The following is a 12,256-nucleotide window of genomic DNA, read 5'->3' on the forward strand; positions in this document are numbered from 1 at the left end:
ATGTCAATTAATATTTTAATAGGCATGAATTTGTTTAATATATAGTTTACTACATCTAACATGCCAAATCTGACTTCACAAATATTGCCCAAAATGAGGATAAAGCTGCTTAGCTAAAATGGCAAATCCATCTGAAAAACAAAAGTGGCACATGTGTGAGTGAAGTTTGAGAAGCACCAGTGCACTATCCAAATTAGGTTAAGGGCACTCTGGGAGCCATCACCAAACAGCATCAACCACACTGAATCTTAAAGTAGAACAGACTCCATGCTTACAGGGAAACTCATTGAAAGGCTGATACAACTAAATGACAGGAGTGCTCTCCACTCTTTAAGAGTTGGAGAAATAAAGAGACTCAAAGGTTCAATCAAAATAATGAAGGCTAAGAATCAGAGCTCAGTATCATCCTTGAGCCTCTGACAAATTATAGGTTAAAAACTGGTATTCGTTTTCCAGGCCAACAACTCAGAACAGATGCTTCCATTTGCCATGAAGTTAACTCTGTGTCTTTTACTTCAGCCACCGCACTCCCAGGCTCTGGATCACTCCCCCGTCCTCCTATCTACCACCGTAAGATTCCCATAGCAGTGCCAAAGGCATCAAAAAAAAAAAAGCCATTAGTCAATCAGTCTCCAGCAAGAGGGCTAGATCAGGCCGCAGCAGAACTGCTCTTTAGTATTTTCCCTAGTCTTTACTGCCTCGTGGTACTTCCATTACCCCTATGTTGCTCCCGAACCGACAAAACTCCCCGACTGGCTATGGCACCCAGTCAAAGCCCGCACTTGCCTCAGGGCCTTACACTCCAAAATTACTCCTCTGCCGCAGGCTTCCCACCCTCACTTAAGCTCCCCCATTTCATTTTCCCAGGCTGACGGACTTGGTTAGGAGGAGATTAAATGGCAGAAAACAAACTAATTCACCAACCTACATCATTCTTCCAAAGATATTAGCATTAAGAAATCTGCATTTTTTAAAAAAAGATTACAGAAATTTTACATAAAAGAATTCCAAACTATATAGAAGCGACTAAGAACAACTGATAGATTCTAGGGCTCCGGCAGTACTATTTCTAGGTCAACTGCCAGGCTAGCCCCCTTATGGCAGTGTTTACAATCGGGAATAATGGTGGCTGAGAGTGGAAAAGAGTTGTCAAAGGGTTACTAAGTAAACTCCATTTAGGTATGATCTGTTTCCACTACTAACTATCCTTAACTGTGCTCATTTAAAAATCTTGTCTGCTCACAACTTAAAAAAAGAAAGAGATTTGAACATAAATTGATTCATTCTCAGAAACAGAACTGATCCCCTGACCCTAGCTAAAGGGCACTTCTGAGATAGTCCCTCACCAGTATGATGCAATGATGTGTCCTATAAAGGATCCTGGGGGACCTACAAGCTCCCGGAGATTCTACTCTATCATATCACATTTGTGCAAGAATACACACATCATCTCAGAGAATGCGATGTAAAGCCATGACAAAGGGTGCCAATGGGAGCCCCTCTCTCAGGTCATAGGAGCCACCAGATCACTTGCCCAGACATGTACAGATACCCTGAAAATTTCCCTTTAAACCTGAAGATGGAGTTCCAAACTCGGATTCTAGTAGATACAACTTTGAGAAAGGTATAGTGAAGATTCAGTGTAATATTCACCACATTATCTGCAGAGAAGCTTAGAAATTATCTGCTTTGAAAAAACTATTACCCAAATGCCAAAACATGATATTTATCTTCACACATAAGAACATCCGAAAAAAGATTTTATTTTGGAACCTACACCTGGCACACCTGTAGTATTTGTTTTTGTTTGCCATTTCATAACTGCTTTTAGTTACTTAATCTTATTGTCAAAGAATTAAAGGAAATCAAAAAGATACCAATATAAGACTAGCAACCTGACAGACAAGAGGATAAAACCTAACAGGCTGAAAAGGAAACACATGCAGCTGCCTAAGTTAGCCTGTTTCAACAGCATGACATACTGTGTGGCTAACATCCATCAGACTGTAAGTCCCGAGGAAAGTTCCCTGATAACAAGCAAAAATGTCTAGAATTCCTGCTTTGACCAGTCCTCACAATTATTTTATCCCTCTGGGATTGACCCTAGATTCTTTAAAACAAAGTCCACAATCACATTCCCCTTCAATAAATATACCCTCCTCTCTTATGGAAGAAAGGTACTTTACTTTCCATCATCTTCCTCTCAAACCCTCAATCTTTGACCTCGTCCCTAGAAAAGAAATGTTCCTTCCATCTATCTAAATCTAGGCCCTTCATTCATTCTCTGCCCCCACTGATTCCTTCCTTTCAGCCTTTAATAAGACAAAGACAAAGGGAGAGGGAAAAAAAAAAAATCTTGAGCAGCCTTAGATCTCCTCATGATTGAGTTTGCATCATAATTTTCTTCTTAATCCCTAGTGTCTTAGGCTGGGTTCTCTCGAGAAGGGAAATCAGTGAAGCGAACACACACACACACACAGAGAGAGAGAGAGAGATTTATCTCAAGAAAATGGCTCACGGTTATAGAGGCTGTCAAGTCCCAAGTCCCTGGGTCAGGTGACAGGCTAGAAGCTATTCCTGATTCACGTAGCTGCAGGGGCTCATGAACCCAAGACTAGCAAGACAGACAGCTGTCTGCTGGCTCACAGGCTATGGACACAGACAAATCCCAAGGTTGGCAGGCACTATGGCAGGCAACCGGCTCAAGACTCAAGAACTGAAGGTCAGATAATGATGAGCCAGATACAGGATACACAGCAAGCAAGCTTTGCCAAAACGTGTGCGCACGCACGTATGATGCAGGCCACACCCCTAAGAAAACTCCCCTTACAACTGATTGGCTGATCATATCAGATCATATCACGGAGCATGACTACATTGTTTACATTAACTGCCAAATCACTAAGAATCATGGCCCAGCCAAACTGACACACAACCAACGTGGCACCTGTACACATCTCCGTAAACCATACATAACCTATAAAGACAAAGTCACAGTTGTTCCTAACATGATACAACGTGCATACAACCAAAACTGCACTAGCACCATTTACACTTTAGATTTTAAAAGTGAAGAAAGCAAAAATATTTGATGCACAAGGAAAAAATAACCCACAACAATTACCGTTTTTGTTTCTGCAAATGGTCATGTGGTCATAACTGGTATTTAGAACTACCTTCTTCCTCCACCCTAGACCCTCAGCAAGCACCTCAGCTGGTTGTGGTCCTTTCCATGGTGGGGTGACCCAAATCTTCACTCCTGACAGGTCTGGGCCATTAGCAGTCATGTCAGAATTGGGTTGCTGTAGTTTTCTGCTGGCTTGAACAAAAGCGCATGGTAGTATTAAGAGACGCCCTAAGGGATCTCCTGTATTCCAGACATATTCTTTTTCACCTCCATTAGGGAACATCAATTCAGTTTTCCCTTAGTAGTCAGGATCAATCGTATCAGCCAATATGGGTGACTACTTTGCCTGTTGATACAGAGGCATGACGATCCCAAGGGGCCAGGTGGCACTCTCCACTTCCAGTTCAACGGAATCCGTGTTGGTCTCCTGGTGGGAGCATTCCTCCCCTTGGAACTAAGATCTCTAGACCCACAGAGCACAGTATCGTGGAGACAGAAAGCAAAAATTTTATGAGTGGGTCACTAGGGGTAATACTGAGTGGTGCCACCCCCATCTCCACCTGTTTTCTAGAACTATGAATCCTGGTTATGGTAGGAACAGCACGATATATTGGACACTGGTTTAGAGCATATACAGCCTCCTGGAGAACATCGCTCCAGCCCTGCAAAGTGTTGCTAACACCATAATTGTGTCTTTCAAAGGCCATTCCATTGTTCTATAAAGCCAGCTACTTAAGAATGATGGGGAACGTGGTTTAAGACCCATGAATTCCATGAGCATGGGCCCGCAGCCTCACTTCATTTGCTATGAAATGAGTCCTCTGATCTGAAGCGATGCTGTGTGGGATACCATGATGGTAGATAAGGCATGCTGTGAGTCCATGGATGATAGTTTTGGCAGAGACATTGTCAGCAGGGACGGTAAATCTGTATCCAGATGAAATGTCTACCCCAATAAGAACGAAATGTTGCCTTTTCCCAATGGAAGTGGTCCAATGTAATCAACCTGTCATCAGGTTGCTGGCTGATCACCTTGAGGAATGGTGCCATATCGGGGACTCAGTTCTGCTGGTCTCCACTGCTGACAGATTGGTCATGCAGCAGTAGCCAAGCTGGCTTCGGTGAATGGAAGTCCATGTTGCTGAGCTCATGCATAACCTCCATCCCGGCCACCACGGCGACTTTGCTCATGAGCCCAATGGGCAATAATGAGAGTGGCTGGGGAAAGAGGATGACTGGTTTCCACAGAACACATCATCCTAATAATTTGACTGTTAAAATCCTCCTATGCTGAGGTTACCCTTTGGTGATCATTCACACAAGACACAAATATCTTCACTTCTTTGGCCCATTCAGAGAGATCTAACCACATACCTCTTCCCCATACCTCCTTGTCACCAATTTTCCAATCATGTTCACTCCAAGTCCCTGACCATTCAGCCAAATCACTGGCCACAGCCTCTGAGTAAGTATACAATTGCACACCTTGCCATTTCTCCTTTCAAGTAAGTGAACACCTAGGTGCACCGCTCAAAGCTTTACCCACTGGAAGGATTTTTCTTCATCACTGCCCTTCAGGGAGCTCTCAAAAGGGGCTACAGTACTGCAGCTGTCCACTTTCGGCTGGAGCCTACATATTGTGCAGAACCATGTGTAAACCAGACACGAGTTTTTCTCTTCCTCAACTGATCATAACGAACTCCCCATGAGGCCATAGGTGCAGAGTGAGAGAGGGCAGGCAATGTGACAGGAGTGTAGCCAATGGGCATTTGGGCCACTTCCTCATACAACTTACTTATGCCTTCAGGTCCTGCTCAAGCCTGATCTCTTACATACCATTTTCATTTAATTAAGTACACGTCCGAATTCATGATTCTGTGGATCAGACAACACCCAGTTCATGATAAGGTAGCTCAGGCCAAAGAGTGACTTGATGGCCCATGATTAAGTGTTCAGTCTCTACTAAGGCCCAATAACAAACCAAAAGCTGTTTCTCATAAGAGTAGTAGTTATCTGCAGAGGATGACGGGGCTTTGCTCCAAAGTCCTAAGAGTTCACACTGTGATTCACCAATAGGGGCCTGCCAAAGACTCCAAACAGCATCTCTGTCAATGACACTTCAAGTACCATTGGATTAGCTGGATCATATGGCTCAAATGGCATAGCGGCCTTCTCTTGTTCTGGGCCCAGCTAAAACTAGCAGCTTTTTGAGTCACTTGATAAACAGGCCAGAGTAATACACAGAAATGAGGGATATGCTGCCTCTAAAATTCAAAGAGGCCCACCAGGCATTGTGCTTCCTTTTTAGTTGTGGGAGGGGCCAGATGCAATAACTTATCCTTCACTTTAGAAGGAGTATCTCGACATGTCCCACACCACTGGACACCCAGAAATTTCACTGAGGTGGATGGCACCTGAATTTTTGTTGGACTGATTTCCCACCCTCTAGCACACAAATGCTTTACCAATAAGTCTAGAGTCCTTGACACTTTTTCTTCACTAGGTCCAATCAGCATAATGTCATCAGTGTACTGGACCACTGTGATGTCTTGTTTGGGAAAGGCGATCAAGGTGCCTACGGACTAAATTATGACAAAGGAATGGACATACACCTAAGGTAGGACAGTGAAGGTGTATTGCTGGCCTTGCCAGCTGGAGGCAAACTGCTTCTGGTATTCCTCAGAACCTGAAATGAGGAAAAAGGCATTAGCCAGATCAATAGCTGCATACCAGGTACCAGGAGATGTATTAATTTGCTCAGACAATGAAACCACATCCAAAGCAGCAACTACAATTGAAGTCCCCACCTGGTTAAGTTTATGATAATCCACTGTCATTCTCCAAGATCCGGCTGTTTTTTGCACAAGCCAAATAGGCAAGTTGAACTGGGATGTGGTGGGAACCACCACCTGTGCATCCTTCAAGTCCTTGATGGTGGCAGTAATCTCTGCAATCCCTCCAGGAATGTGGTATTGCTTTTGGTTTACTATTTTCCTAGGTAGGAGCAGGTCTAACAGCTTCCACTTGGCTTTCCTACCATAATAGCCCTTACTCCACTTGTCAGGGATCCAATGTGGGGGTTCTGGCAGTTGCTGAGTACATCTATTTCAATTATGCATTCTCAAAGTGGGAAAATCACTACAGAATGGGTTCAGGGACCTAATGGACACACTGTGAGACCACCTGAGCTAAGACTCCATTAATAACCTGACCTCCATACACTCCCACTCTGACTGGTGGGTCACAGTGATGTTTTAGGTCTCCTGGGATTAGTGTCAGTTCAGAGTCAGTATCCAGTAATCCCTGAAAAGTCTGATTATTTCCTTTTCCCCAATGAACAGTCGCTCTTGTAAAAGACCATAGATCCCTTTGGGGAAGGCTGGGAGAAAGATTAACAGTTTACACTAACTAGATAGTAGACAAAAATTATTCTTAGGTAAAGAAAGAACACACAATACAGGGAAAGTCAGCACAACTGGGCTAAACCAAAAGCTAAGAAGTTTCCTGAACATAACCAAACACTTCGAGGAACACAGTAGCAGGGGCTGGGGTCTGGGCATCATGGTTTCCGGGGACATTTAGGTCAACTGGCATAACAAAGTTTATTAAGAAAATACTCTGCATCCCACTTTGCTGAATGGCGTCTGGGGTCTTAAAAGCTTGCGAGCAGCCATCTAAGATGCATCAATTGGTCCCAACCCACTTGGAGCAAAGGAGAATGAAGAACACCAAAGACACAAGGAAAATATTAGCCCCAGACACAAAAGGGCCACAAGAACCAGAGACTCCATCAGCCTCAGACCAGAAGAACTAGATGGTGCCTGGCTACCACCAATGACTTCCCTGACAGGGAACACACCAGAGTCCCTAACAGAGCAGGAGAAAATTGTGGAGCAGAACTCAAATTCACATAAAAAGACCAGATTTAATGGTCTGACTGAGACTGGAGGAACCCCCGAAGCCACGGCCCCCAGACGCTCTGTTAACCCAGAACTAAAACCATTCCTGAAGCCCACTCTTTAGACAAAGATTAGACTAGACTACAAAACATAAAATAATACTCGTGAAGAATGTGCTTCTTAGTTCAAGCAGATACACGAGACCAAATGGGCAGCTCCTGTCTGGAGGCAGGATGGGAAGGCAGGAAGGGACAGGAGCTGGTTGGAGGGACATGGGAAGCCCAGGGTGAAAGGGGGGAGTGTGCTGTCACATTGTAGGGAATGCAACTAGTATCACATAACAATGTGTATATGGATTTCTGTATGAGAAATTAACTTGAGCTGTAACCTTTCACCTAAAGCACAATTAAAAAAAAAAAAAGATTAACAGTATAAATTTTTGGCAGTGTAGTGAGGTCCTTCCTCAAGGGGACTCAGCCTCTCATTCATTTAAGGGGTTGTGGGTCTGTAAACTGGATCAAGTCTGGGAACTGATCATAGGGCCATGACTCTCTATTCTGGCAATTCAAGTTACACTTCTGTTCACTTAACCTAGAATTCTTCTGCTTGTACAGATCAAGTAAATATTTACTAGATTTCCCATCTATTTCACTCCTAGGGACACCATGACTAAGTAGCCAAAGCCATAAATCTATATGAGTCGGATTATTCTCATTACCGCTTTGAATCCACTGTCTATTACAGTAACCATGCACACCTTGTCTTTGTTGACTGAGCACTGCCACTTGGCCCCTACCACTACAGGGTCTAATCAGCCCCATTGTAGTTAATCATCTTAATTCAGTTAGGGATGTTCCCACTGTCAAATATGACATACATAAAGGATCAAGGATGCTGGGGCTCCCTTCACGAATTTGTTCTTCACTCCTATGGTAAAAGTTGTGTTCTCTCGGCACTCCATGTGTGGGTCTAACCTGATAAATCCACTCTAACATGCCAATTTCCCTAAGCTTCTGAATATCTTCTTCTACAGTATACCAAGGCAGGTCTGGTCCTGCAACTTGACTTAGTGTAGGCCACCGCATAATCCATGTTTCAGCAAACCAATCAAATAAACTTTTAGATCTTTCCTAACCTCTCAAGCTGAAACACTGAATGCAGAATCTGTGCTTAGTGGGCCTATATCAATAAACTCAGACTGATCCAATTTTATGTTCCTTGCACCATTATCCCACATCTTTAGTAGCCATTCCCACACATATTCCCCAGGTTTCTGTTGGTACATATTAGAACAGGTAAGCAGTTCTTTTGGAGTGTAGCATACCTCCTCCTGGGTCACACTTTGTATTTCACCTTTTGGGGCTTGCTGGGATTTAAGTCTATTTATAGGCCTAAAAGCAAAAATGGGTGGTGGGGGTGGGTCCTGGCAAGATTCAGCAATACTCTGTACAGCATCTACCTCAGGTGATGCCCAAAGCAACACACCAGGCATTATCTCAGACAAAGACTCTTTAGCACAACTAGGTTAATCTCATCAGATGGGGGTAGAAGGGATAATGGTTTTTCTTTGTATGCTTAGCAAAGATGGAATAATCTCTTCAGATGGCAGTAAGAAGGTAATTTTGTTGGTAGGAGAGATTCAATGGAATTTAGGGACTCAGTTTTCCCAGCTTCCTGATTATCTGCCTGTATGTCCCCATCCCATGTTTTAAGATCCCATTTTTTCCCAATCAATACCCTCACCATTTGTGGTTGGGAATTCGGCTGGCGTTATAATTTGGCCACTCTTACGGTAAGACTCTGTGTTTGGTTTTTAGCAACATGAGCTCTGTTACTATAACAAATGAGGCTTTCTTTCAGGGCACAAGTGGCAACTTTGATGTCTTTTATGAGGTACTTCAGCTGTGATTCTGAAGCCCTGAGCTCATCCCTTACTTTCACCACATTGTCCAGCAAAAGTAGGACCAATCAGCTTCCTATAGTTCTCACTGTGACAAAACTGTAGGAAAGTATAAAACATGCAATCACCCAGAGCCTCACTTCTCACCAATACTTGATCAACTGTTGGTGATATTTTGTGTATTAATATTGCCACTTCACACCATGGACTAGCAGCACCCTCTTTACTACTAGACGCAGTCATCAGCACCTTTAAGACTATTCAGACTTCAGAACCAACTTAGAAAACTCATCCTTATGATTTCACTTCTGTAGAACCACCCTGGGTACCAAATGTCTTAGGCTGGGTTCTCCTGAGAAGTGAAACAGTGAACTGTGTGTATGTACAGAAAGAGATTTATCTCAAGGAAATGGCTCAAGCATTTGTAGAAGCTGGCAAGTCCCAAGTCTGGGGTCAGGCATAGTAAGGCTGGAGGCCTCTCCTGACTTACGTAGCTACAGGGGCTGATGAACCCAAGATAGGCAGGTCAGATGGCAGGCCGCTGGCTCATAGGCTGCGGAGGCTCACAAATCCAAGACCAGAAGGTAAGACAGCAGGCTGCTGGCTCACAGGCTGCAGAGGCTGACGAATACCAAAATTTGCAGGTAAGACGGCAAGCCACTGGCTTACAGGTCACACAAAGGCTGATGAATCCCAAGATTGGCAGGCAATACGGAAGGCAGCTGGCTCAAGCCCCAAGAACTGGAGGTCAGTTAATGATGAGCCGGAGGCAGGATCCAGAGCAAGCAAGCAGGCTTTGCCAGAACTTCCATATATATACTGGATGCAGGCCACACCCACAAGAAAATTCCCCTTACACCCGATGGCCTGATCACATCAGATCACATCAGGGAGGATGACTACCATCATTATGTAACTGCCAAACTACATCATTACATAACTGCCAAACCACTGAGAATCATGGCACAGCCAAGCTGACACACAATCTTAACCATTACACCTAGTAATCAGGCTTCTTTTAACAACTCTATGAAACTACAAGCACAGAGGGTTACTGACTTCTGATAACCGAATAGCCACCGACCAAGCACTCTTTTTCTAAGCCCCTGGCCTTTTGGTTTCTGATGACTCCTCTTTCGCCCTCCACTCTCCAAGAAGAGTTCAAGGTTGTGGTTGGACCCTATAGTCTTTTCTCCCTGCATCCTGAGTTACCTCCTCCTGTCTGCTGTAGAAATGGCATCAGAAAACAGTTTTAGGTATTACTTTTCTCTCAAACTCCACGTATGTCAGCCACCAGTAACATTAAGTCTTTGTCTCTATCTTCATTACGCCCTTCAGATCTTACATATCCAAAACCAAACTCACCAGAGCCATCAAAGGATTCACACCACTCCACCTCCATTTCTACCAACTATATCATCATCTAACAAGTCAGCGAAACCTCCTTTCAAAGGCAGCTACCAGGTCTGCTGGTTTTTCCATATTAATATTTCAACTTCCTGCCTTTCTCATCTCACCCCCACTATGGCTGCAGGTTTGCTTCTTCCCTGGAGTTCAAAAGTGACTGCTGTGTCCAGAATGACATGTTGTCGTAAGACTCTCAACCACTGACTAGCACTTACTCTTAACTGAAAGGCAGTCCTGGGAAGCGAAGGTGTAGACGAATGAAGAGGAAGAGAGTAATAGAATCTCGGCTAACAGCATTGCCCTCATCTCAACTGCCACAGTATCACATTCCTTCTCAGCTACCAAACCTTCCTTTACATAAATTTCTGTTTCGCCTACCAAGTTGAAGAGCCTCCCAGACCCAATCTCTTAAATAAACCCACTAAATGAAAAGTCCTTTACTTCACAACCAGAATCATCACTGTGACTGGCAGTCCCTGACTAACGATGGTTTCATTCCCACAACTTCATCCTACATAGGTTCTGACGTAAATCGAATACCTTTTGTTTTCATTATTATTGCCTTTTATTATCAATATCTTTTTAAATCCTATCTTTGAACACCTGCAAGTGAACATCTGAGAATGACAGCAAATTATGAACTGCAATATTGTATATAACTCATATTACTAATGATAAGATATAAAATACAAAAACATCTAAGGGCAGTTGGTTTTAAGTCGTAACTTGAAAACATCCTAAATCAGTGACTACCTGTATTTTAATATAAAGATACCAAATCTTTAATGTTACATAAAGAAAGAGGAGGGAAAAAAATCCTTTTCCAACCAGCTTCCACAAGTTAACTCTGGCAAAGTTTCTGTCCCCAGGGCCTAGGGCAATAAGGAACTAACCCAGGTAAAACACCTTCTATAGAAAATGTTTTCTGAATGGTAGGTAAATAAGTAAAACCTTGACTAGATAAGGCGAATAACTAAGAACTTATGCCACAATTTGATTCAGGAAACGTTGCCTGCTCCTTCTCAGTCGCATCACAAGCTACTCTAGAAGAGCTTAACAGTTTGATTCAGCTGGTTTCCAAGGCATCAGTGCTGCTGCTGCAGAGTTCAAGAAGAGCTGCTTCCACACAGCAGTCAAATTATGAAGTTGCAGGATGGACTGTTGAGTTAACCTACAGCTAAGAACAACACTGGACTTTCTAATAAAGACGAGGAAAGAAAATTCCAACAGCTAAGGGTTTGGGGTGGGGGAAGAGAATGGGCTTTCAGCACTGACCCTCTTACGACCTAGACCCTTGGATCCAACGCAGTTCCCGCACTTCCTACCCTCTGGACCGCGCCGCGGGGGCAATGTGGGAGTCCCAGGGCCGGGCGGGAGAGGGGCGCCCATCCTGGGAGGGCGGCAGTCTGCGAATACCACTAACGGGCCCCCCACGCACGTTTAACTCGCTGGAGCCTGCGGCTCCGGATCCGATTTCCAGACGAATTCTCGATTAACAGCGATGTCCCGGCAGATTCGAGGTAAACCAGGCGAGATAAGAAGGCAAAGTCACGGAGCTCTGGGGTTCTCCGCGCCTCAAGGGAGGCAGGGGCCGGCCCACCGCGGGGGGGACCCTTCCTGGCCCGCCATAGCCCGGGGCGTGATGGGTGGGAAAGGGTGTTCCCGCCGCGGGGCTGAGAATAAGGCTCGGGCGGGTAGGCCTACCCCGCGCACCCACCCGGGCCGCCTACCGTGGCTCTGCAGGATCTCGTGCTTCAGGCCGCCCGTGTAGTCGATGAGCTCCTCCAGGCCGCGCTCGCACAGCTGCCCGTAGCCCGAGAACTTGTGTAGCACCTTCTCCAGCTCGCGCTCCACCGTCACGCATTGATCCATCCCGGAGGCGGCGGCGGCGGCGGCACTCGGCTCCTCGGCGCCCGGGGCTCC

At 44.8% G+C, this 12,256-nt stretch overlaps 1 protein-coding gene across 1 annotated transcript in view; it reads right to left on the reverse strand.

The window, feature by feature from the left end:
* The window catches only part of RMND5A (required for meiotic nuclear division 5 homolog A), a 69,482-nt gene extending 57,243 nt beyond the window's left edge, over positions 1 to 12,239 (reverse strand). The window contains exon 1 of the mRNA XM_004388228.2: positions 12,064 to 12,239. Coding sequence (XP_004388285.1) covers positions 12,064 to 12,205 — 142 coding nt within the window. The 5' untranslated portion in view covers positions 12,206 to 12,239. The remainder of the gene's footprint in view (positions 1 to 12,063) is intronic.
* Between the last annotated feature and the right edge of the window lie 17 nt (positions 12,240 to 12,256).

The sequence above is a fragment of the Trichechus manatus genome, unplaced genomic scaffold (assembly GCF_000243295.1).
Source record: "Trichechus manatus latirostris isolate Lorelei unplaced genomic scaffold, TriManLat1.0 scaffold00208, whole genome shotgun sequence".
Lineage (NCBI taxonomy): Eukaryota > Metazoa > Chordata > Mammalia > Sirenia > Trichechidae > Trichechus > Trichechus manatus.